The sequence below is a fragment of the Cydia splendana genome, chromosome Z (genome assembly GCF_910591565.1).
Source record: "Cydia splendana chromosome Z, ilCydSple1.2, whole genome shotgun sequence".
NCBI classification, from domain to species: Eukaryota; Metazoa; Arthropoda; class Insecta; order Lepidoptera; family Tortricidae; genus Cydia; species Cydia splendana.
The window spans coordinates 36,290,695-36,315,993 of NC_085987.1; the positions used below are offsets into that span (position 1 = coordinate 36,290,695).

Sequence of the window (25,299 nt, forward strand, 5' to 3'; positions counted from 1 at the left end):
TTGTCTTAGAATTAATATTACTGTCATTTAAAATTTGTTTTAAGATATTTTCAAAGCTACTGTGAGGCAGACAATTGCTGATTGTACTAAGTCCCTTTAGGTAAAAGCTTAAAAATGAGCTCATATTGCTTCCAATTTCATCAGAATACATAATAACATTAGGTTTAGGTGTGCTTTGTTGTGTAGTGTGGAAGGAGCTATTATCATTTACATGCTGTTGTGGTAAACCGTCACACAGGCTTAGGTCGAGTAAACTGGTCGACGAATGTTCAGTCACTTGCTTACATGACTGGGCATTGGTCAGTGACTCAAACCGTTCTGAATTAAGCTTAATCTGGGATATTAAATCATCCATGGCCAAAGAATATTCATTAATCACCTTTTTAGAACTCTCGTTTATTTTTTCTAAGGATTCTATGGAATCCTCCAAACTCTGAATTTTTAATTTTAAAGTCTGTGTGTCGGTTTCATATTGCAATTGACTATTTTCTAACTGGGCAGAATATAAATCTAACTTATCCACTAAATTAACATTAATTTTACAAAATCTCAATTTTTTAAAAAACAATTTATTTATTTTTGACAAGTTTTGGTTTTTTTTTATGAGTCTATTTAATTTAATATATTTCTTTAGTTTGTTCCCGCTGCAATTTACTAACCTTGGTGTGGTAGTATCATAGGCTAAATCTGTAGTGGCCACAAGGTTTTCAATTGGTGCGGTAACCAACTGAGAGTCGGGCCGGACCAGTTCTTCGAACAAGCTCTGAGAGTGTGCCGCTGCTGCATTGTGTTGGGCCTCCTGTAGCTCATAGATTTGTTCGTGGGCGTCGTGCAGTGCTCTCTCCAATGAGTTGATGTCCTTCAGGGCCTGCTCATATGCAGCACTACACTCAGTGAACCTGTCAACCGTCTCCTGAAGCCGGGCCCGCTCTGAATTTACATTATTGTAGTCAGCTTCTAATGAGCAAAGTTCCTTTTTAAGCTTATCATTGCTATGTATTGTTTATACGCAGGCCCGCCACCTGTTCCTCACGGAGCCGATGCAGATCGTGTCGGGCGAGTCGGCGCTGGTGCCCAACGAGTTCCAGGCGCTGCGCCAGATGCTGCGCGTGTACCTGCAAGAGCTGCTGGTGCGCTCCGGCGGCGTGCACAGCGACCACACCTTCGAGACCGTCGCCGGCTTCCTTGTCGAGGAGCAGCAGGACTTCCTCTCAAGAGTGGTCAGTGATTTAAATGCTACGTTGTAAAAAAAAATCGTAATTAAGCATGCGAGGAATATTCCTTGAGTGACCTAAAACATTGTTAAGTCCCGTATTCACAGTATGTAAGCATTTATTGCATGCTACTGATTTAGCTGGGCGCTCACCGGGTGATAACGATAACTTATCAGCGCGTCCGTCAAAGAAAATGCACTTTTCAATGAGTTGTGCAACAAATTTTAACCATGAATCCGGTTTGATTGGTCCGACTCGCATAAAGCATCTGATTAGTATTCCTTGAGTGATGAACAAATAAAATAGAAAATGAGGGTATACAACTATTTCAGTTGCAGTATAGTTAATATGCTGCAAAAATCTACTCTAGTTTGTTTCTAGATGTTTCACAGTACAGAAAACTAGCCATTAACCGTTAAATTTAAGTTTAAACAAGATGGTTACAGACATGAACAACTATATTAAATCTTATCTCAGGAAACCATTGTCCCGCTGCGTTCCGAGTTCAACTTCGGAGCGTCGATGCGCGCGCTAATCGCCTCGCGGCTGCCGGCGATCGTGGCGTCGGTCATGTCCGATTCCGCCACGGAGGCGTTCGTGGCGCGCTTCTACGCCATGTTCTCGCATCTCTTCACCGATATGTGCACGCTCATGGCGTACTGTTGCCGCGACGGTGTGGACGGACTGCGCACGCTGTTTAGAGCTTTCCTGGTACTTTGTTTGTACTTTTTTTTAAACGTTTAGGAATAACACTAGACTACTCTACACCACAAAAGGCACTTTTATAAATTAACAAGGATTTATTATACGTATACCTACGTAAACTTAGATTCCGCTAGTTTGCATCATTTTGGTACTCTTGGCAGTGAGTATGAATAGTCGCGGCATACTTCACGCAAAACTTAGCGGGTGACTTACTTATCCTGGACGTCCACTCTAGGCTACAAAAAGTTTTCAAGTTTTTTCTACTTTTGACTTGTTCATTGTTATAATATGCACGTAATATTCAATGCACCTCTAATATTCAAGCAGATCAAGTTTTTTTTTATTATGTAGGAAGAGAAAGTACGTGATTGGGGCAGCGAAGACGTCCAACAAGTGCTAATCACACTTGGCATGGAGAACCTCGGCGTTGTGATTAACAGCCTGAACGCCATCACACCGGTCGACCCCATACAGCAGTTCGTTATACGACGTGCGCCCGCTGTAAGTACTCACGACTCTCACCAGTACACCTACAAAATATACAAATACTATTTTAATGGTACAGTTTGAAGTGGTTAGTTTAAACGCTGATCACGGCATGTCAAATTGACAGTTTATAGTATTATCTGCTTATCCTTACTTAAAATAAAACACTCGCGTGCTTTTTCACACTTTGTTTTACCTTTCATTGTGGTTTAGCTGCATAAACTTCTATACCAATAGGTGGCGCTGACTTCTTTATTCTGTATATAGACAATATACGAACCAATTATTTGACTAGGCTGCCGCAGCGGCGCCTCAAGAGCCGAGCCCGATGGACGTGTCCCCTCCGGCGTCCGAGGCGTGCCCTAACCCCGCCGCGCCCGCGGCGCCGGCGACCCCGGTGCCCACAAACGCCTCCGACGTCTCGAGCACCACGACGGATGCCAGCGAGGCCCGCGCCTCCCGCCCGCTCTCTAGCAGCGAGGCGGCACCGGCCACTGAGCCACAGCCTTCGCGCTCTACACCTAGCCAGAGTTCAAGGTATATTGATATCCATTTTTAACTGTACTCTCCGCTATTACCATTTCATTTCTGTTTCTATTTAAACCTTACTTGAATTTCGGACCCATACTTATCAAAAAAATGTATGTAAATTATAGTAAATATTAGTAATATTTTGTTAAAACAGAGCGAGCCGACCGGAGCGTGAGTCTGCCCCTCAAAGGACATCTCCCGACTCACAGTCTAACAACCTAAACTTCGTAAGTTTCCTGTCTAAGGCCAGTCGCACATTGCTCACGTTCCCGTACGAATTTTACTCGCGAGAACATTTACGAGCTCTCGATCAACTCTTAGTTTCCCACTGACGCAATATCGGGTCAAAGAAGAAAATCAAATTGATGATTTCCTGGCAAATTTGGACCTCTGGAATATGACGGGATTGTTTCTATAATATTAACCCTACTAGCACTAGTACGGGAGCGCGCTGACTGGATGCGAATTAGTCAGTTCCGTGGTTGTTTTGACAAATATAAACTTTTTTAGTTTACGCACTCTATCCGTACGATCGGTAACTTAAGTTTCCATACTGCCTGAATTCGTATCCAACGTGCGGCCGGCCTAACTCATAACATAACTCTCAGATTTTACAGTCTGTATATTAATATGCAGCGATGTCCTACGAGAGGTATGTAAAAATGTAATTCCTATTAATGTCTTTTATTTATACATAGCGATTAGATTGGCAGAAAATGATTATATTGCGCGGTTTCGTATCAAATAATGTGTAGTGTATATTTTACGAATAATTTAATGAAAAATTCAACACACAACGTGTTGTTTCAGCATCTGGGGAATAAAAATGGGTGCCCCTTAATACGCCTAACATTAATTGTCATAATATGAATTCGCATAACAGATTTGGCATAAAATAATTGTTCATAACATTGAACAGGCATAATAATAAAAACGCATAACACTTATTGCGCATAATAATGACTCCACATAATTGAAATATGCATAACATTATTAACTATAACTTTAACTGTCTTAAAATGAATTAGCATAATTTTATATAGCGAGCGTATTAGATGGATCAGGGCAAAACCAACTCGGTTAGGTTAAGTTATTTTTTCTCTAACAGCTCCATAGTTATCCTAATTAACTCCTCAGATCTAATTAAATAAATTAAATAATATGTACCTACAATCAAAATTACATTGTCAGTACCTCTATAACTGGTAAATAAATAGGACCTATTCCTATAAATCGGTAGGATGGAAAAAACCATTCAAACTAAATTTAAATTTATATTGGCTGCAATTGCTTCCAAATACCGCTTTTTAGTGACGTAACAATCTGTTAGGTCACTAAAAAGCGGTATTCGGCATCCTTTTATTTATTTATACCATTTAATAATGATGAAAAGTAACGTTATGCTTATTACATTTATCCTAAGTCATCGTTATGACAAGGGTGCCCCTTAATACGCCTAACATTAATTGTCATAATATGAATTCGCATAACAGTTTTGGCATAACATAATTGTGCATAACATTAAACAGGCATAATATTAAAAAAGCATGTCACTTATTGCGCATAATAATGAATCCGCATAATTTAAATATGCATAACATTATTAACTATAACTTTATTTTGCATAAAATGAATTAGCATAATTTAATAAAGCAAGAGAATTAGATGGATCAAGGCAAAACCAACTCGGTTAGGTTAGGTTGCAGGATCGAGCGAAACGAAGCGAAGCTTTTGTAACAAATAATAATCTTTTTGCTGTAAAACATTATTAAGGACTAGTAAGTTCGTGTTCTTCTTTTATTTAAATAATTTTAGTTTTTTTTTGTATTTAGAAATAATTAAAAAAAGTTTTTATAAATTTGATTTTTTTGTGCATATTTTTTAAAGTGCACTTTAGACCTATTTTAGTGATTTTTTTTTATCGAGCAAAAGTCAAAACTCAGGATTCGAATCGCTGAAGTCCCTAGAGAAAGGCCGCAAGATTGCTAATCAAATTTTTGGCAACCGTATTGTGATATTTGTGATCTAAAAAAACGCTACATTAACTTAAAACTTAGTTATCTGAACCTACTGAACCTTAATTCGAGCCGCTCTGTCTACATTTTTATAAATTTGCCTTTTATATCTATACCATTTAATAATTATGCAAAGTAACTTTATGCTTATTATATTTATGCCAAGTCATCGTTATGACAATTTACGTTATGCGCATTAACATTATGCGTACTCAGTTATGCGGAATAATGTTATGCGATTTAGAAATTATGCGTAACATACGTTATGCCAATTTGAAATAGGAGTATTACGTTATTCGAATTAATATAGACCCTTATGACAATTTACGTTATGCGTATTAACATTATGTGTACTCAGTTATGCGGAATAATGTTACGCGATATAAAAGTTATGCGTAATCTATGTTATGCAAATTTGAATTAGGTGTATTACGTTATGCGAATTAATATAGGCCCAATAAAAATAGATGCAGGACATCACACATTGGAGCCTCTTCTTATGACAAAGAAAAATCTAGATATAATACAAGTACAAGTGTACATTATTAGTACAACACTGGTTCACATAATACACTTACAAAGGATTTTTAAAAATCTCATTAAACATATGCTGAAAGTATTAGTGCAAAGAACGTCTAAGTTGTCTAAGTCCTAATGATGACAAAAATAGTCTATATTTACTATGCACTGGTGTTTGGTGCCGTTAATGTGCTTTCTCGTCATAGTTGCAAAAGTGTACAGGTGAATCCCATGCAGACTGTTATAGATTTTAATCAATTTATTTTTATATTTATTTAAGCCATGAAGTTACTTATTAGCTAAATTATAAGATTAGACATTTTTGTAGATAATCTATGTAAGAATGTTAATTTGAAGGAACGAAAAATAAATTTCACTGATATTAATAATAAAGTATGAATAAAGCTGCATCTTGGTAGACTTATTTATGGTTATTTTTAGTTATTTATTGTCGGAAGTAATTAACATTACTTTGTATGTGTAGGTACCGCCAATGATGTTGCTACAGCACTGGGGCGAAGAATGGGTGCCGGTGTTCACTCGCGACCAACACAACATGAACGCGGCCCAGGAGCCGTACAGCGACGCCTACCTCTCGGGCATGCCGAGCCGCAAGCGGCGCTGCGTGCGCCAGTCGCGGCCCCCACACACGCTCGAGTCATTCATCAACGGTGCGTACACTACCACTGCACTGTCCTCATAAGCCCAATACCGGTATCTCAAAGAGTTGTTGGAAATTTAATTCTAATTAAGTATAATTTGAGATACCGCTAATTGACTTTTGAGGGCAGTGTGGACGCAACTCAGGAGCCGTGAAGCACCTACCTCTCGGACATACCGTGCCTGCGGCGCTGCGTGCGCCAGGCACGGTCGCGTCATTCATCAACCGTGAGTGCACTGTAACTACATGTGTTCACATTCACACCAACCATGAGCGGCATTTTTAGGTACCTACATATTGTTAACAAAATAATTAAAGGTGTCGATATATGTTTTTTTTTGGACGCGTTTGGTGATTTGTGAACATTGTGACTCTCCATTATGTATCTATAATCCAAGTCCTCTGAACTGCTAGTGTATATGTTACTGTAAAAGCCCGAAGTACGGCAAAACATAGGTTTTACCGGTAAATCCTAGTTTTTACCGATGCCGATCGGTAAAAACCCGAAATGTTAAATCTTACTAGTTTACTTCTGGCTTTTACCAACACCGATATGGTAAATCCTAGGTCTTACCACGGCGACCGGTAAAGTTTGAATCATGCACTGATTCTTGAGATTATTAGATGATAATTTTTAAGAAAAAAAAAACCGACTTCTATGGGGCCCGATGAAAGATTATGGTAGATGGTGCACTATGTAGAAAAGGAGGTACAACCACCCACTTTTCTAATAGCATTTCGTTTCTGTAAGGCTCGCAGTTCAAACCTAACCTAACCCACTTAACGGCGCATGCGGTGCGGTATACGGGGGGTTTGAGCGGGAGGGGTTGAGAATCAGTGCATGATTCAAACTTTACCGGTCGCCGTGGTAAGACCTAGGATTTACCATATTGGTGTAGGTAAAAGCCCAAAGTAAACTAGTAAGATTTACTACTTTACTAGAGCGGCACAAGCAGGAACTGCGTGTCACGGAAATGAAGATGCTACGGTGGATGTGCGGAGTTTCACGCAAGGATCGCGTCCGAAACGCCCACATTCGGGGTAGTCTTGGCGTCCGTGACATCGCAGACAAACTGCAAGAGTGCCGCCTTCGTTGGTATGGCCACGTCTCGCGCAGACCGGCAAGTTACGTGGGTAACAAATGCCTGGCCATGCCGCCTCCTCCCGGTACGGGAAGAAGAGGCCGGCCCAAGAAGCGATGGCTTGATGTCGTTAAGGAAGACATGCTTGCCAACGGACTCACCACCAGGGACGCCGAAGATCGGGCAAAGTGGACACGAAGGAGTCTGAAGGCGGACCCCGGGTCCTCGCGCCCCGCGCGGGGGCACAGCCGGGATTGACGCCAGGATGATGATGATGATGAAACTAGTAAGATTTAACATTTCGGGCTTTTACCGATCGGCATCGGTAAAACCTAGGTTTTACCGGTAAATCCTAGGTTTTGCCGTACTTCGGGCTTTTACAGTAACATATACAAGAAATGAAAGAAAAAAAACCGGCCAAGTGCGAGTCGGACTCGCAAACGAAGGGTTCCGTACCATTATCTATAAAAACGGTCACCCATCCAAGTACTGACCCCGCCCGACGTTACTTAACTTCGGTCAAAAATCACGGTTGTTGTATGGGAGCCCCATTTAAATCTTTATTTTATTCTGTTTTTAGTACAGTGGAAACTGGATAAGTGGAATCGCAAGGGACCGGCTGTTTAGTTCCGCTTATCCAGGTTTTCCATTTATCCAGTTTTCCACTTAACCAGCGGGCTCAGCACGGTTCCATTTTTATCGACTATCACTATGCGCGTCCCTTTCGCACTTACATACTTGTTAGAACGTGACAGGCATGGTGACAAGGGATAAAAACGCGACCGTGCTAAGCCGCCAGGTTCAAATAAAACGTTTTCTCACTTACAGAGGCTCTCGCTAACAGAGGTTGTGGATGCTAGTAATGTCGCTTATAGAGGTCACGTATGGTATGATCAAGACTTAAATAAGCATCTTTTATTAAATATGTATGTAGATATGTATGTATTAACAAAAATAGGTATGTAATCCTGACTTTAAAAAAAGCAATACTGTAAATAATCCACAGTACCTACTCGTATACAATTTTCAAATTTACAAAAACAAAATCACTCCTAATATTTATTTATGCAAGAGAAACCAGTTAAATAAATCAATGTACCGATCTACCGAATATACTTTAATGCAAAAAAACTGAACGATGTGTGATCTCATACAAAATACGTAGTTAAAACACGAACCATAATGTTAACGAAACAAACTACCCTCCTTGTGACGGTTTATTAAAAATACAAATTTTATAACTCCGAGCTATTCCACTCATAGAGGTTTCGGAGACGGCTGCTTCCAGTTACAGAGGTAAAAATAAGAAATTTTCGAAAAAATGGATTTCGCTTATAGAGGTCCCAAAATTCCACTTATAGAGGTAATTCGTTGCCAAGGGACTGGAACCGAGAACTTGGGTCCACTTAAAGAGGTTTTCCACTAACCCAGGTTCCACTTATCCAGTTTCCACTGTATTTGTTGTTATAGCGGCAACAGAAATACATCATCTGTGAAAATTTCAACTATCTAGCTATCACGGTTCGTGAGATACAGCCTGGTGACAGACAGACGGACGGACGGACGGACAGCGGAGTCTTAGTAATAGGGTCCCGTTTTACCTTTTGGGTACGGAACCCTAAAAATTATCAAAGTTGCTTTGACGAAATTTGTCAAAGGCTTAGTAATAGTCCCGACTTTTAGTTGATTTTCTTTGCAAAGCGCTGTGATCATTTGTAGAACTCACTGTTGGGAAGTCTTTCATGTCAATGCAAATTTCCTCTTATCCGTTTGGTTACATATCAGAATACCGAAAATCGTTTTACCTAATGTTGAATCACCTATGCTCGTTTCACCTATTTATTTAAATACCTAATGATCAATTAACCTGAGCTCATAACACCTAATGAACGAATTACCTATTGCACGTTTCACCTACAATTGGTTTACCTAAGCTCAGAATACCTATGGTCGATTTACCTAAAGTTGAAACACCTAATACTCGAAATACCTAAAGCTGATATGAGTCGCTTAACTTCAAACTCAGGTAAATCCATCTGTCAGATTATGCGATTTTGGTATTAAGAAATGGTAATAGAGCAGATATTTGCTGAGAGGGTCGAATGGTTTTATCCGAGTTTGAAGTTAAGCGACACATATACCTAATACACGAAACACCTAATGTTGATATACCTAATGCACGAAATACCTAAACTCGGTATACCTAATGATCGAATTACATAAAATTAACATACCTACTGCACGAATTACCTAAAGTCGGTATACCTAATGATCGAATTACCTAAAGTTAACATACCTAATGAATGAAATACCTAAATTCGATACACCTTATGTACGAAATACCTGAACTCGATGCACTTAATGAACGAAATACCTAAAATCAAAAATATAATTATTGTTTAGTAGAATATTATTAAGACATACAACATTTGGTATAATTTTATTAGCCAAATCATTCAATAGTCATATATTTATTCAAAAAAAACAATACAGGTATTGTGTTTGAAATACATGGCTTAAAACTAAAATTATTAAACACTTAATAAAATGTAAAGATAATCCTAAATCTTAAACATTATCATAAATTTCATCCACTGTGTAAAAGCAACTTCTCAATAAAAATCTTTTCAATTCCCTATGAAACAGCGAGTGATCCGTAATGATTTTTAGTTCAGTAGACAATCTGTTATAAAGGCTTATGGCTTGATGAGCAACGGAATGCGCAGCAACCTCGAGTCTAGGACAGAACATAACTTTCATATTTTTGGTGCGCGTAAGTAAGCGTTCATATTGCTCTTCACAAGACTCGTTCTTAAGAAGCTTTGTGAGCAGCAGCCTTCCTAATTCTTTGAAAACATGTCTACACGAAACCCAAGGAGGTATGCGAAACATAGTACGAACTGCTCTCTTTTGTATTATAAGAGCCCTGTTAATATTATACTGGTAGCTGTTTCCCCAGAGTTTAATGCTATATCTTAGCTTAGATTCTATCAAAGCGTAATAGACTGTCTTGAGCTGATCAATTCCCATGACCTCCCTGAGACACCGTAAGGCATAGCATGCTGATGCAATAGAGCTCTCGACAACATCCAGCTCATGTTTCCAATTTAGATGGGAGTCAATGCGCACACCGAGACATTTTACCTGGTCTACTACATCTATGACAACTCCATTTATTGACACGTCAAGTTTGTCTGTCTTCTTCGAGTTATATTTAAATAATATTAATTTAGTCTTATCAGTGTTCACACGTAAATTATTTTTTGAAAACCATTAATTGGCTTACTATTGTTTATTATAATATAAGGTCTAGTCATTTGCCAGAGTCGAGATAGGTGCGATGACGAGCAAAGCGAGGAGGAGCGTGTTAGGTTAACTGCGACCAAACAGTGCCAAACCGACTTTTATTTCATCGTCATGATGTTAACTTTCAAAAATTAAGTTTTTGATAAGATAACTAATTTTGTATTAGACTTACGAAATCATTCTACTACCTAAAAAGTAGCGTTTCAAAAAGTGTATTTTTAAGTTGTTATCCAAACAAACAGTTTCTACTGTAAGGTTGGGAAATCATACAATTTATTGGGTGGAGTTGCCACTTGATCATTCGGCAAAATGATATGAATTTTGTGCTAGGTATATAGACTTTAGGTATTCCGTGCATTAGGCATATCGACATTAGGTAATTCGTTCAGGAAGTATATCAACTTTAGGTATTTCGTGCGATAGGTTTAACAGTTTTAGGTATTTCGTCCATTACGTAAATCAAGTTTAGGTACATCGTTCATTAGGTATATCAGCTTTAGGCGTATCGTCCATTAGGTATATCAGCTATAGGTGATTCGTGCATTAGGTATAATAGCTTTAGGTGAAACGTGCAGTAGGTAAAACGTGCATTAGGTGTTTGAGGTGTTTCGTCCATTAGGTTATTTGAGCTTAGGTATTATAAACTTAGGTCAGTCAATGTTTAGGTAAAATGATCGATAAGTAATTTAAAAATAGGCGAATCAAGCATAGGTGATTCAACATTAGGTAAATCTAAGTTACGGCAAATATGTAACAATTATGAATCTAATACGATGTTTTATATTCTTCTGCTTTCATAAGTAATAGTTATTGATTTTTAAAAAGCGTTTTTCAATTAAAAGACATGTCAAGATCGCTTACCTTCTTACAAGTTCTTTCTAATGCTAAAAAAAACGAACTATAATTTGTACTTCTTTCGCTATCTGATACAGTTTTGTATTGAAATCAGCTTGACTTTTTTGGTTTTCCTACTATTTCTTAGTGAACGCTTCCTAGTTGGCACATTATTTTTGCCGTCACTTGTCTGAAAACCTCGCTAAATTGTATAAAGGTGGCTCATATATTAATCAATAGTACATTCCAATGCAAGTGACCCGCAGTTAACGTCAGCCAACCTGGCAATGATAGTTCCATTCAGCCAAATAATAAAAAAGTTTTTTAATGAAATACCCTATTTTATAACGTTTTATTTATATTTTAACAAATAAATATGTACTTTATATCATGTAACAATACTTTTTGTACGTAATAAATGTCTAATGGCAAAATAAAAATACATATATAAAGTATTTGAACATACCGATACGTCCACACAAACTCTTTGGTGTGGACGTATCGGTCGTATCGATTACGGTCAGAATTAAATTAAAAAAAGATAGAAAAGTAAAAAGCACTAGTTCGTAAAAAACAACTTTGCGAACGCTAAACAGCTACGTAAAGTAGCACTTTTTGAGCAACTGTATTAAAAAATATTTTCCAATTTTTTTAAATTTATTCTTGTTCCAATTCACGGCTACTTATTGATGAATGTTAATATTAGTTTCCATTAAACGTCGTAATCAACATAAAAACCTTTTTTTTTATTATTATAAACTGATCGGCGATTGGCTCTAGTCACACCTGATGGAAAGTGAAGACAGAGCCTAAGATGGAGCTCACCGGTTCAGTAATAGCCTATTCACTCTAGCTTTAAAGAGACCGAGGTCATATTTCTCAGGGAATACAGATGACGGGAGCGCATTCCATTCCTTAGCCGTCCTTACCAAAAAATGAGGAGGCAAATCGTTTTGTTCGGACAAATGGGATATTAACCACGAACGGGTGCATTCGCTCCCCGCGCCTGGACGTCCGATGATGGAAAGGAGAAGGTGGGATCAGGTCATGCAGCTCTTGTGCGCACTCTCCAGTATGTATCCGATAGAACACCGATAGACATGCGACTCGTCGGCGATGATCGAGGCTCTGTAACTTTGATTTGACAGCTGGGTCATCGCCTAAAAGTCTATGAGCCCGGCGCTCTATTGAGTCCAGGGCCGCCAGCTGATACTTGGCGGAACCGTCCCAAAGGTGACAGCAGTATTCCATGCACGAGCGGACCTGTGCTTGGTATAGGGAGAGAAGCTGACTCGGCGTGAAGTACCGCCTCTCCTTAAATAGGACACCAAGTTTCTTGGCAGCAGTTTTAGCCCTGGACTCAATAGTCGACCCGAAGTTTAGGTTCGATTTTAGACTTAGACCAAGAAGCTCAAGATGGTTGGTTTGTAGGGCATAAAATTTGCGACGAGTTAGGTATCAAACATTTTTTCATGCGGTTAGCCGTTTTCAAGATATACGGCATAGAAGGCGCAGCGGCACGGAAAACGCACTATGACGCAAGGCGAGCTGGTAATCTGTGTGAATAAAACGTTCTATAAAGTTTTTTAATCGTTAAAATGACACTTATGAATCATACATAGATTTTAAAACAAAAGTGGCCCCTCCTGTGGACATTAGTTAACAGCTTGTGTGTGTATATGTAATGATTTTATAACATAGTTTAATACAAAAAGGGTACCCCTTTATTGATGTTTAATCAGCAAATTAAGCTTTATAGCCTTTAACTTTAGGTATTTCTACAGGAAAGAGGTAGATTTTAAGTACTAATAATACAAGAAAATGTTTTCACTTCATAGGTAACTATGAAACTTGGCTACAATATTTGCCAACCATTTCTGGGCTACTTAATGGTCTCAGATTTAGCTAAAATTTTCCATACATTATAAGAAATCGATGACAATGTATTGATAACGAGCTGATCTGATGATGGGAACCGTAGATGGCCATATGAACTCTGTAATAAAATAACTGTACTGAAACCTATTTCTTAAAAAAAATACTGTGAACTACTTCAACTCGCTATTTCAACTACAGATAATAATTTTGAACCAGTTCAATTAAAAAAAAAACTCACGTGTTGCAATTTTTTCGAAACCAATGTATGGAACTGGGAGCGAAAAAAATTTGCAACACGTGTGTCTTTTAATCGAATTGATTCAAATTCTTTATCTGTAGTTAAAATAGCGAGTTGAAGTAGTTTTCAGTTCATTCTTATTCATTTTTTGTTAGAAAGTGCATCGTTTTTCTTCCAAAAATAGATTCCCCATCCTTAATTTATCCGGGAATGATATATCACATGCCCTAATATGTATAGCTTTAGAGAAATGATGCTTCAATTGAAGCGCGGCAGCGTCGTTTTTCCCCCCCTCCCCCCACTAAATGTGCCGTGGCTCTCGATGGCTCCCGATCAGAATCTACTCAAGACTAGCTAAGAATCAACTGTGCCAAGTTTCAGCTCATAGTCACAACATGCAAGGTGTCGTTCACTATCAAATCAACTAATAGTACGTATGTCCGATAGTGATCGCGCAGTGGCGCCTTCTATGCCGTATATCTTGAAAATGGCTAATCGCATGAAAAAATGTTTGATACCTAACTCGTCGCAAATTTAATGCCCTACAATTCTTACCTGCATGTAAACAATATTGAAGCTATAGAAAATTTGATATCCGCGAAAAACCGGTTTTTATGACCTTTGACCTGGAATAACTTCCGACGCGCACACGATATATGCCATGACTTATAAGAGAACCTTTAATACGTCATAACGAAGGTGTATACATGGTATAATAATATACTCCGCCTGGTACTCTATTCCGAGATTCGCGTATGACCTAACTGACACGGGCCTACGTCATCATGCTGTTTACAGGTTCTCAAACTTTAAAATGTGGGAGAAATTTTAACCAACGGTGAAAATTATTTTAACTGCATTAATTTTAAGTTATTCGTGTAGAAACATAGTAAAATAAAACAAATCTAATGTATTAAATTAAACTTTATTTATCTATACAAGACAAACGTTTGAAAAACTAATTCACAGTTACACATTAATTACCAAGCTTACGACGTGAAAAGTTTGGAAAACACTGCGACTGCTGACACTGAGCGAGAAGGAAATAACAATTAACACGCGTTCGAGAAGGATGACGGTCAGTGCATGAAGTTATGTAGATCCGAATTGTCAAATGTGACAGCGCTATCCTGTGTTGCCAGTAATGTAAACAGAATTACCCGAACGTCTGAAATTTCTTTTGTGAATCGGAAGATATTGCTAACGAATAATTAAAAATGACGTGTTATTGTAAAATTTAAGATAAAATACATATAAATGAAAATTATAAAATTATAAAGAAATATTTTAACTTATTAACCATAGGTATAATGTACCCATGTAACATGTTATGTTGAAATAAAGTGGCAATGTTATTGTGACGTAGGCTCGTGTCACTCTGGGAATAGAAGACCATGTTTTATTAGACCATGGGTGTATTTTTTTACAACTTCATACGCAAATGCGTAAAAGAGACGGCACAATTAAAAGAAAACCTAAGTAAAAAAGAGACGGCTAGTGTTTGTCACTTGCGCGTAAATTTGGTAAATCAGTGATACCACCATAACACGACGGCAAATAGTGGAGATGGCGCGAACCGTAAAACTTATTAAGAAAAAAAATATCAAAGAATAAGATGTTTGACAGAAGGTGCAAATCATTTTAGTGCAGTTCTATGTAGTAATGTACTCGCTACCGAAGTAAAAAGTTTTCACATTTAGTTATGTAAATAAAATATATTATGTATATACTTATCATTGTTACTTTTGTAACAAAAAAAAATTGGCTGGTTCAGTACGCAGAGTATGTATGTATGGTGGTTAAAATTTCACCCCGTATTTTTATATTTTATATGTACTGGATTCTACCTATTTCGTGAATACTTTTAATAACATTCACCTTCCCTTTGATCAAGTGATATATACTGGTACTAGCACAGTTCATACGCAAATGTAAATAAAGCGGTAATAAAATATATAACTATGTAAATAAACAATATTCCTTTCCAGGAAACAGAGTTAAAAAAAAAGCAAATTCAATAACAACAAAACCTTTTATTTTACTAACAATTTTATGTTATAATAATTGTTATTGTGTGAGAAAATGAAATGCCTAAAAAAATACTTTTGTAAAATAATTTTGTAGTAATCTTTGTATAAACAGCAATATAGGTACCTATTTACTTAATTGACGCGACCCGGACAATAATAATCTTTTCTCAAACATGCAATGAAATATTGATGTTATGTTCCTTATAATAGGCTGGGAAGTATGACGTTTCAGGTGCGACTAGGACAAAAGGTCGTTAATGGAATTTCATTCACATCTTGCAGGCCTAGGCCCGCAAAGTCCTCTTTTTTAATTTTCATTTCACAGATATTTGTGATACAGCATCGTGGCATTCATCCATTAAAAAAAACTAGAGGCAGTATTTGCTTTATGGTTCGTAATGACACTCTGCCACTACGCCTATAAAAAAAAAAACAAAAAACAATGTTTGCTATAATTTGCAGTTTTATTTGTATAAAATCAACATGAACTTAATAAATAATACATTCAATAATTTTATAATTTTCAATTATAAATTTAACTACACAAATAAAAACATTTAAAATATTTCATCTAAAGGTTAGCGGTAAAAAGGTCTACTCAAACACGCGTAGTTATATTTTTTAAATTGTTATGGAGGTAAAGTTGAAAAATATTCATTCTGTTTTATTGGATTTATGGTGCGTTGTTGATTTTTTAATTAATATTAATTTCATTAGTTCTGACGAAATAATGAAATTAATATTAATTGTAATCGTAGGTGTTGGAATTGGCAGCGTAAGCAGAATTGATTTTAATAACTTGCTGCCTCTGCCGCAAAGTCAAAGACGAAGTATGTATATGGTTGCTTATGGCAATTTTATTATTTGAGAAACTAAGAAAAATGGCCTACAGTTTATTAGAAACAGTTTTGTGGCATATTTTAAATGAATGTAAACTCGTCAACACTGGAAATTATACTTATTTACTCCATGCATAAAGCAACGATGTATGTGAAACATGATATCAACATGAAAGACTATGTAAACTTATGTGACGAAAACGACAGTCAGACGGATACAAGGCGAAAAAATCAAAGATACATGAAAATATACGGGTAGTAAAAATACACGACTCGTGTAAAACCTACGCGTGATAATGATATAGGTACGTGTTGGTTATATTTTGGGTGTAGTTTACTTTTTTCTATAAATAAAACTTGGGTTTCGTGGATTTTTTATTTTATTTATTTCATTGCATGTTTGAGAAAAGCACTATACATACCTCGGCGGGAAATGGGGTTGCCCGCGCTCAGACCTTCGCTTCGCTCGGCCGTCTATATGTCTTCGGCCGGCATCCCCTTTCGTCCCGGCCTCTGTAGTAATGTACTATTAATTTGCCAATTGTTGTAATTAATTACAAGAAAAAATGCGTGCAAGTTAAAAACTATAATATTACAGTTGAAATTTACTTCTCTTATTTGTACGACAAGCACCAAACAATGAATGCAACTTACCATGACACCTCTGCTATGATAATCTTACGTACGCAGTTGGTGCGTCCTTGTCATTCTCGCTGATAAGAACATAAACTTATCTCTTTCTGTCAGCCAGCGAAAATGGCGGCCAGCTTTATTTCTTTCAAGATTAAACCGAAGAAAAACGGATTATTTCAGCTTTTACTTACGAATGATATGTGACGCCGTCAATTTTTTTGCGCTTCCGCGGATAATTTGAGCATTTCAACATAACGCAGGTCGGCATTTTGTTGCTTAATACACGTTATTTGTGGAAAAGTATTAACTGGTGTACACTTCGCGCTTGCGTCAGGCAGACTGAGACAAACTCGTACACATGACACGAGGTGATTGCTTCAATTTTGGAACGTGTATAACATCTTCATATAAAAGATCATAGCTTTTTAGGCTTAAGATGACTGGCCTATTTACAAAAAGTTGCTTATAAAGTGAGTGAATCAGAGTTTGAAATTGTTTTTTCATATCTCATGCTCTGAAAGTGGGTCGTTGTTCTAAAAAGTGCGCAGAAAGTGATACGTTTCTGCTCTAGCGCAGAAAAGTGGTGTAATCCTCTGCGTCCCCGTCCCACGAGCAACTGGGTGGAAACAAAATGGAAAAATAGTGTCTTTATTTCCCCGCTTGGAACAATTGGTAATTGTTCAATTTTACTAATCCCGTATTGAGTTTTTTTCATCGAAAATGATGTGCGTAAATTAATAAAATAAATTATTCTTGATTTCTCTCGATTACATAAGGCGGGAACAAAAAGAAATACACCTAAAATGTTTTTTTTTAAACCTTACACTTGCGTAAATTGCGCAAAGGCAGAATCTTATACAGCCACAGTTAAACGTTTGTACGTTATTAAAAGGGTTTTCAAGTTATTTAGCACCATATTCATGAAAATAAAATAAAATACAAGTTAAAAAATTCTTATTTCATTCATCAATTGTTATTTAAAAATTATTTAAATTCTTAAAATATTTTTAGTGCGGTAGTCTGTTACAGCTTTTAGAACAAAAAAGTAAAAAATTAAAAAGTAAGAGGCAATCCAGCTGATTTTCATACTACATATTAATAGTGAACAAATCATTTTAAAATACTGCAGTTTGTTAAAATATGTGTTTTTTCGTAAATATTGCAATCTAAATGTTTTTCGCTAGGGGTTATTGATCTTCACACATGTAAAGTCTCTGATTGCAAGTAAGTCCTAAGGAAAAAATCATGGTCGTAAGTCTAAGGTAAGTAGTCTAATTACTGATTTTGCAAAATTGTCTTGTCTTGTTTGGTTTCCTCGCATTCGATATGAAAAGTAGAGTGTTTAACTCGGGTGAAGGGCACAATTTCCGTCTCGGACTATTGGTGATCTCTCCAAACTACCTCGACAGAAATGGGTGCCTTTCAACCCTTGGTTACGAATATACTATAACACCGCCAGACATTTGTGAGAAGGCTGCAATTGCAAATGAGAGTGCTTTGCCTGAAAAATCTAAAAATAAGTAAGTTTAGAATTCCTTACTTGTTCTTACTTGTTGTTGTGTTGTTGTTCTTGTTCTTATTTTTTCGCAACTGTATTAAAAAACGTCGTTCGATACACGTGCGGAAATGTCATTCTTCACTCGTCCCGAGTCTTGCCACGAGCCGCAGGCGAGTATATCTCGGTACTCGTGGAGTAATGACATACTTTCCGCACTAGCATCGAAATGTCCTATTTTCTACTCGTCGACTGTAATTTAGGGCTTCCAAATACCGGACTTCTTTCAATACCGGTATTAATACCGAAACTGTCTTCATCAATACCGGGATCCCGGGATCCCGGTATTGACTATTAATCGCTTAAAAAATTGAGTTTTATTAAAAAAAGGCTCACTGTAACACCAGATATGTATGTCCTTAGCTTAGGCACAGAATAAATAATAGTACTAGGTACAGAAGACTCACTCTCTAACAAAACGCGTCTGTTACTATCAGGACCGATATGGCCACTAGGTGGCGACAGCGCCATGCGCGACTTATGGCTCGCCACCAAAATTGGTGTGGAACGGATGTACTTGTAGCTACCTGTTGCAAAGCGACGAAATCGCGGAGTGAGCCACGCCTGGCTTAGGATATTAAACAAAAATCGCCATCTGCAATAATTATCATTTCACCCTCCAGGTTGGCAATCATTTTCTCATAAGATTTGTCGTATAGGTGCTGCGATTTGGTACTAAGGAAAAAAAAATTCGGTCGCTGCTTGTGTTGCAGCGGATATTTCTTCAAGTGTAGTCGATTTCGCTGTCTGCGAAAATCGACTCCACACTCGCGTTCGCGGCTTCGCCCGCGATTCACGCGCATAGTCTGGAGGGAGCTAAAGAACAAGAAATTACCGGGAAAGGCGGGAAACGTAAAAACAAACGAGTAATGTCTATGGTTAGGTTTTTTTTAAGCCGTTACACACTACCGCACCGCACCAGGGTCGTGGTGCTGTAGGGTATAAGTGTGTTACGGGCCTTAGAATGTATCGGTATGTGACATCTGCTACTCCGCACTAGCTTACCGTGTCGTAATGTCTCTAAAACGACACAAGTGCTTTTTTGGGCAATAGACTATAGACTTATAAGGAGTATTAATAATGTATGCCCTTATATGTTCGTTCGAGACTATGTAAATGACAGATAAAAGTACACGAGTAGAAAAATTCAATTATGTAGCTCCATCTAGTTCCATAATTGTATTCTTCATCAAGGTCCCATGAGACGTCACGATTTCAGAGATTATCTTCACACTGTCGTGTGCGAGCATGTGTTGCATACTCCAGTTGTAGAAATGTTGACATGAGACAAAGAGGGTTCAATGACCATGCTGGTCTGAAAGTAATGAAGGTATTGCGCCGTATTTTGATAGAGCAGGAATACATATGGGTAAATTTGCCAACCGAAATATGACCCTGAGGTATTATTATAGAATTTGTATTCATTCGAGATAAATTAAAATAGTTTTAACTGTAATACGCAATTCCTTAAATTGTTATTTCGCGAGAACATTATGGAATTGAATAATTAAAACCCCGGTTTTCTAAGATCAAGTACGCAACAGTAATATTATGGTGAACTTAATCTTGGAAATTGGACAGGCTATACTTTTATTCTGTATCTTTATTTGAGAGATGTATGATTCGTGGCCAATTTTCCACACTGAGGCGTCCCTATACAAAAATAGTTATTTGTACAACAAGAGATCAAAGTTTGATATTTCTTGGAGTGCTTATCTTACTTATAGAATCTTTCGCTTCGCACGGGACTCAAAACGCACGAGATGTAAATAACTTTGATCTCGTGTAGTACACACAACTTTTCACCTCAGCAGTGAGAACATATTAGACAACCTGAAAAATGTAAGTAATCTTTCTTCATCACCACACATAGAAGTTATTGTGGCAAAATAAAGTGATTAACAAAATCAAACAAAATAAAATATCGTCATGTCTGTTATCGATGTCACTTTAAGGTTATACTTAGATATTTGATTACATTTTATAAGAAGATATCTACCGCGAAATGCACTACACGTTCGATATCTTCTTCTCTTTAGATATATTGGTAGTTTTCTATTCTTTTGGCACTGTATATTTTAAGTACTAAATATATGTAATGAAGAAATTATGTACCGCTTTGTAATTTGTAAAAAAAATTTGGCTGTTTCATACATTTTGGCCGGTCCATTTTCTATGGGAGGGTAACAATTTTTTCTTTGCGATTTCGGTGTTGGTCCCATAGTAAAAGTTGCTCAGTATAATCCCAAAACCTCCCTGGCAACGGGATTGCACTTATTTTTTGGCCACCGTGTAGAATTGTTTGTCGATCAATTCAAATAGCTGTACACAATAATTTATTTGGGCTCTTAATTAAAACATGAATCGTTTGAGTTCCGAGTTTTATTTTAATGACAGCAATTTTAATGAATCTAATGACATGCCGCGCAGACTTTTTTTAAACCGCGCAGTCAATCTACACGGTAGCTACAGATGTACTGAGCAATAAATGAATATTGATTTTTTTCTATAGCTGAAACACCTATCATGTACAAATGTATCGGCTGTGAAAAAAAAAACCGCTGATACCGTAAAAATATTTTCAATTTAAAACTGCGCTACGTCGGGATTACAAAAAGTTTTTTTTTTATTTGTCGTATATTAGGTTTTTTCTCGCGCTTTTTCTCTTTTACCCTGTACATTTCATTTTTAGGGTTCCGTAACCGAAGTGGCAAAAACTAAAGTATGTCGTCACAATAATTTTACTTAGAAACTTACATTATAACGTAATATCACATCTCAAGTATATTAATTAAATAAATAAGAAATTTGGGTGTTTGTTGTCAGCCGCTTCTTATGAAATATTATATCGACCTACCTACTTAAAAGTGTTTTGTATGCTTTATTTGCAATGGAAAATACGGTACCTCCATCATGCGTGGTCTAACAGGCAATTGGCTGGTTTATTTTTCAACAATCTCCAAAATGAAATCCAGCAGCTGTTTGTGTAAACCTAAAAATAATAGAATAAATATAAAATAACCTCGAAATGGATATAGTTATTTATAGCTATTCGATAACACGATTTCGCAATTTGAATATGACTAAAAATGTTTACTTACCCCTCTAATTGATTTATCGATTCGGAGAACGTAACTAGTTACGTAGTGCAAATAATGCCAGTATTTGCCATAGCTTAATTAAAACGATTCCGGAGTCATTAGGCATTGAATTCACTCAACCGTTCATCAAACGGTCCTCTCGAAGTCGAGTATTTGTTGAAGCAAACTACTTCCTTTAGTTGGGTATAAGTTAATTTCTCTTAAGAACTTAGTTCGAGTGCTTTGAGTCGTTATGATTAACTAGACGGTACCGCGTTCACAATTTTATTGTTGTAAACTTATTTCCTTTGTGGGGATTTAGTATTAATGGGGAACAATTATAATAATAATAATAAAAAACTACTCCTGTTCTTTTCTGCCATTAATACATCCGTGAACACTTATATTATTTGGTATTAAGCCTGAACAGCAGGATAATTTTTTTTCAAGTAGATATTGAGTTGTTTGTGTTGAAAGTAATTTTATAGTCGTATAAAAAGTTAGGTATGAAACGTTGTTGTTGTATAAGTCAAAAAGCACATGGCATTTCCTTTAAAATTTTTGCCTTCTACTTTATTTGCGGCTCCAATTGTTCGAACTCTCTTCTACAACTGCTTAATAAAATCCTGTTAGGGATAGGTTGGGCAGAGAATCTCAATCGTGTATTCCGTTTGCGTAATAACACCGAGTTCGGTGGCATCGTGAGCTATTTTCAGACTGCTACCACGCCCACGCGAATCGTTCATGTTTTACGGTTTTGAAAAAATAATATAAAGTATTTTCGTCTCAAGTAATACAGATTGAATATTTATCTACCCATTCCGTGATGTGCTCAATGAGGCTGGACTAGGTCTTTTTCTAATAAGGCGGTTTATTACGACAGTCGTAAATGTAAGGACCTATTATTACTTATAATATCTATGCCAGGTGGGACGCTCAGAGGTCCGCAAGAGTATATAAATGCTTTACGTAAATGTGGGGTGGTTGGTGGTAAACTAACGCAATTTATCATATTAATTAATGTATTATTATAATTATTGTGTAGGTATCCCAATTTGTTTTATTTCATTTATATTTAATATCTCCACTGACTTTATAGTCCCTTTCTTGCCTCGGTGGGCCATTGTTAACATGCGGTAGTTTCTATCTTACAAGGCGCTATGACTTATTGACACTATTGAAAGTAGCTTGTTTTTGTTGCGTTGGCGCAGAGAGCGTACGCGAGGCGAGCTCGCGGCCTGCGCCGGTGGACAGCGAAGCGGTGCGGCGCGCGTTCCGCGAGCACATGCGCACGATGGCCCGCAGCCGCGCCTCCAGCTCCGAGGACTACGACCCCCTGCGGTACGCGTCCGCGGCACGCTTCCTCAACTCTGCCGAGTAAGTATACATAGAGGTTCTTTTTGAAAAGTAAAGTAAGTCAAAGTCGACCTACTATATCAAGAAGAAAATCGTATGAATGAGCTTGAGTCGCACATCAAAACAATTTTGTTTATATATTTTTACAGTTTATATATTTTAACTAAATTATGAAGAAAAATGTACAAATAAATATATTATTGAATACCGTATCAAGTGCCTCAATATATGTATTTCACTTTCGTAATCAATAAATTCCATCCAATCCTATCCAATTATCATTATTGTATAAAAAAGATGTACCTATCACGTTTATACGTGTTTTTTATTTTCTTTTAACCACCGAAATTTCGTTTATTGCAGCACAAATAAAGACCCGAGCAAAAAAAGCGAGGACAAATCTTAAATGTACTCTCCGTGCACTCCTTGCAGTCTACGCCTGCCTCGTGGTTACAATATTAAGTTAAACATTTTGTTGTTACGCTGTATGCGAGTGTTGTTTTAGTTTGACTGACTGCATTTTAGCATTCTAAATTTTGACACGACCACTTAAATGAGTTCCAAAATTCAGGAGCTATCTTATGTCTAAAAGGTTACTGGATATACTTACATGCTTTTGCATACTATGATTGACTTGGTAATTTTAAATATACTCAAATAATTTAAGTTGATAGTAATGTCAGACAAGCCGCACACCGGTGTATTTCGACCCTTGAGAAAATACAAGTTTAATTTACATCTGCGACTTATTTATTCGAATTCACTGCAATATACAATAAATAGTTTAAACTATTTATCGTAAGGTCGTGTAAACGTTATGTTTAAGGATAGAGGCAATTTGAAATATATTTGTTATAAAATAATAAAATTTAAAGGATTGTCCATCTATCCACTGTTTCATTAAACTAGCTTTAAACAAGATTTAACTGTCACAGTTTGTAGTTGAATGTAAGTTGTAGAGCAATCAATACTAGAGGTATTGTTTTTGAAGTTTCGTCATTTTTGTCAAGTTTTAGTTTTAATTTATTGTTTATACTCTTTTTTTAATCTCTGTTATCTTTGGGGTATGGTTAAGTACAATTTAAAGCCAGTTGCACCAACCACATTTGACAGACTGCTCAACATCACTCAGCAGAGAACTATGACAATTCCCATACAGAGTTTAATAAAGCACGACGTATAGCTTATGGACGCTAAAGTTTTTTTTACCTTTGAGGCATGGGGTTCTAGAGTTAGACCAAGAAAAGTTTGGAACGATTTTGATAGCACACGCAGTGCAAGTGTTGTTTTGAACGTCAAACTTCTATGAAATTATGACGTATAAATAACACTTGCACTACGTGTGCTATTAAAATCGTTGTAGACTTGTCTTGGCCTAACTCTAAAACTCTAGTTAGTCAGGTCATAAGTTCTGTCACAAAGGTTTTGGCTGATAGAATGTAATAATAAAATAGATCCATATTTGAAAGCTTGTTTTCAACATAGGTATCAAAACGTAATATAATTTGTTTTATGTTTGGGTCGCGATTTTAATTAGGTATAATTCATTTACTTTAGGATTGTCGTCAAAAGCGAATACGCGGCTGGATTGTGATAAATAAAATTATACTTTACAAAAGGGAGTTAAAATCAGTGTCACGTAGTTATTTATACGTCATAGTATCATACAAGTTAGACGTTTAAAATAACACTTGCACTGTGTGTGCTATCAAAATCGTTGCAGACTTCTCTTGGTCTAACTCTAGCATATTTTTTGACGATTTTTTATGACCTTTTCCGAATATTACCTATAATTATGTAAAACTGCAGCAGCCATTTACGTTAAATTATACTGTAAATTAAATAAATGTCAAGGATTTTGTACCCTTAGATGTGACAGAACTTATGACCTAAGTATTTTAGCTTAAAGGAATACGTCTGGTATTAATTTTTTTAACTGAGGTTATTATTTTTAATAAATCCAACTTGTGTACGAAATACGAAACCTAATGGATGTTATATACAACTTTTTAAAATATTTATTTTATTTGTTTCATTGCAAAAATGCGCAATACCTAGCACATGAAAGTGTTGCTTGGTTCGGGTTCTGGTTCAGTGCGGTCGTGTTTAAATCGTTACATTTTAATATTAATGCGCGCGACTCGGATAGCTTACTATGTACAATATAATAACTTAACACAGATCAGAAACGTTATCTTTGTATATAACTATAATGACCCGTTTCATTTTAACCTTTTCGCCGCCATTGACTTGATATAAAGTCAAAGTACATTTCGTGCCTCACACGCCACTACTCGTACGCCACTTGTACGCCATATGTTATACGTGCAATTTGTG

The 25,299-nt window shown here is 36.8% G+C and overlaps 1 protein-coding gene across 2 annotated transcripts in view; it reads left to right on the plus strand.

Annotated features, from left to right (window-relative positions):
* Positions 1-24,981, plus strand: part of LOC134803924 (large proline-rich protein bag6-A) — a 45,088-nt gene extending 20,107 nt beyond the window's left edge. For both annotated transcript variants that reach the window (XM_063776741.1, XM_063776742.1), the window contains exons 16-23: positions 1,014-1,220; positions 1,692-1,925; positions 2,271-2,420; positions 2,701-2,942; positions 3,091-3,163; positions 5,955-6,141; positions 22,818-22,983; positions 23,326-24,981. In XM_063776741.1, coding sequence (XP_063632811.1) covers positions 1,014-1,220; positions 1,692-1,925; positions 2,271-2,420; positions 2,701-2,942; positions 3,091-3,163; positions 5,955-6,141; positions 22,818-22,983; positions 23,326-23,368 — 1,302 coding nt within the window. In that variant the 3' untranslated portion in view covers positions 23,369-24,981. The remainder of the gene's footprint in view (positions 1-1,013; positions 1,221-1,691; positions 1,926-2,270; positions 2,421-2,700; positions 2,943-3,090; positions 3,164-5,954; positions 6,142-22,817; positions 22,984-23,325) is intronic.
* The last annotated feature ends 318 nt before the right edge of the window (positions 24,982-25,299 follow it).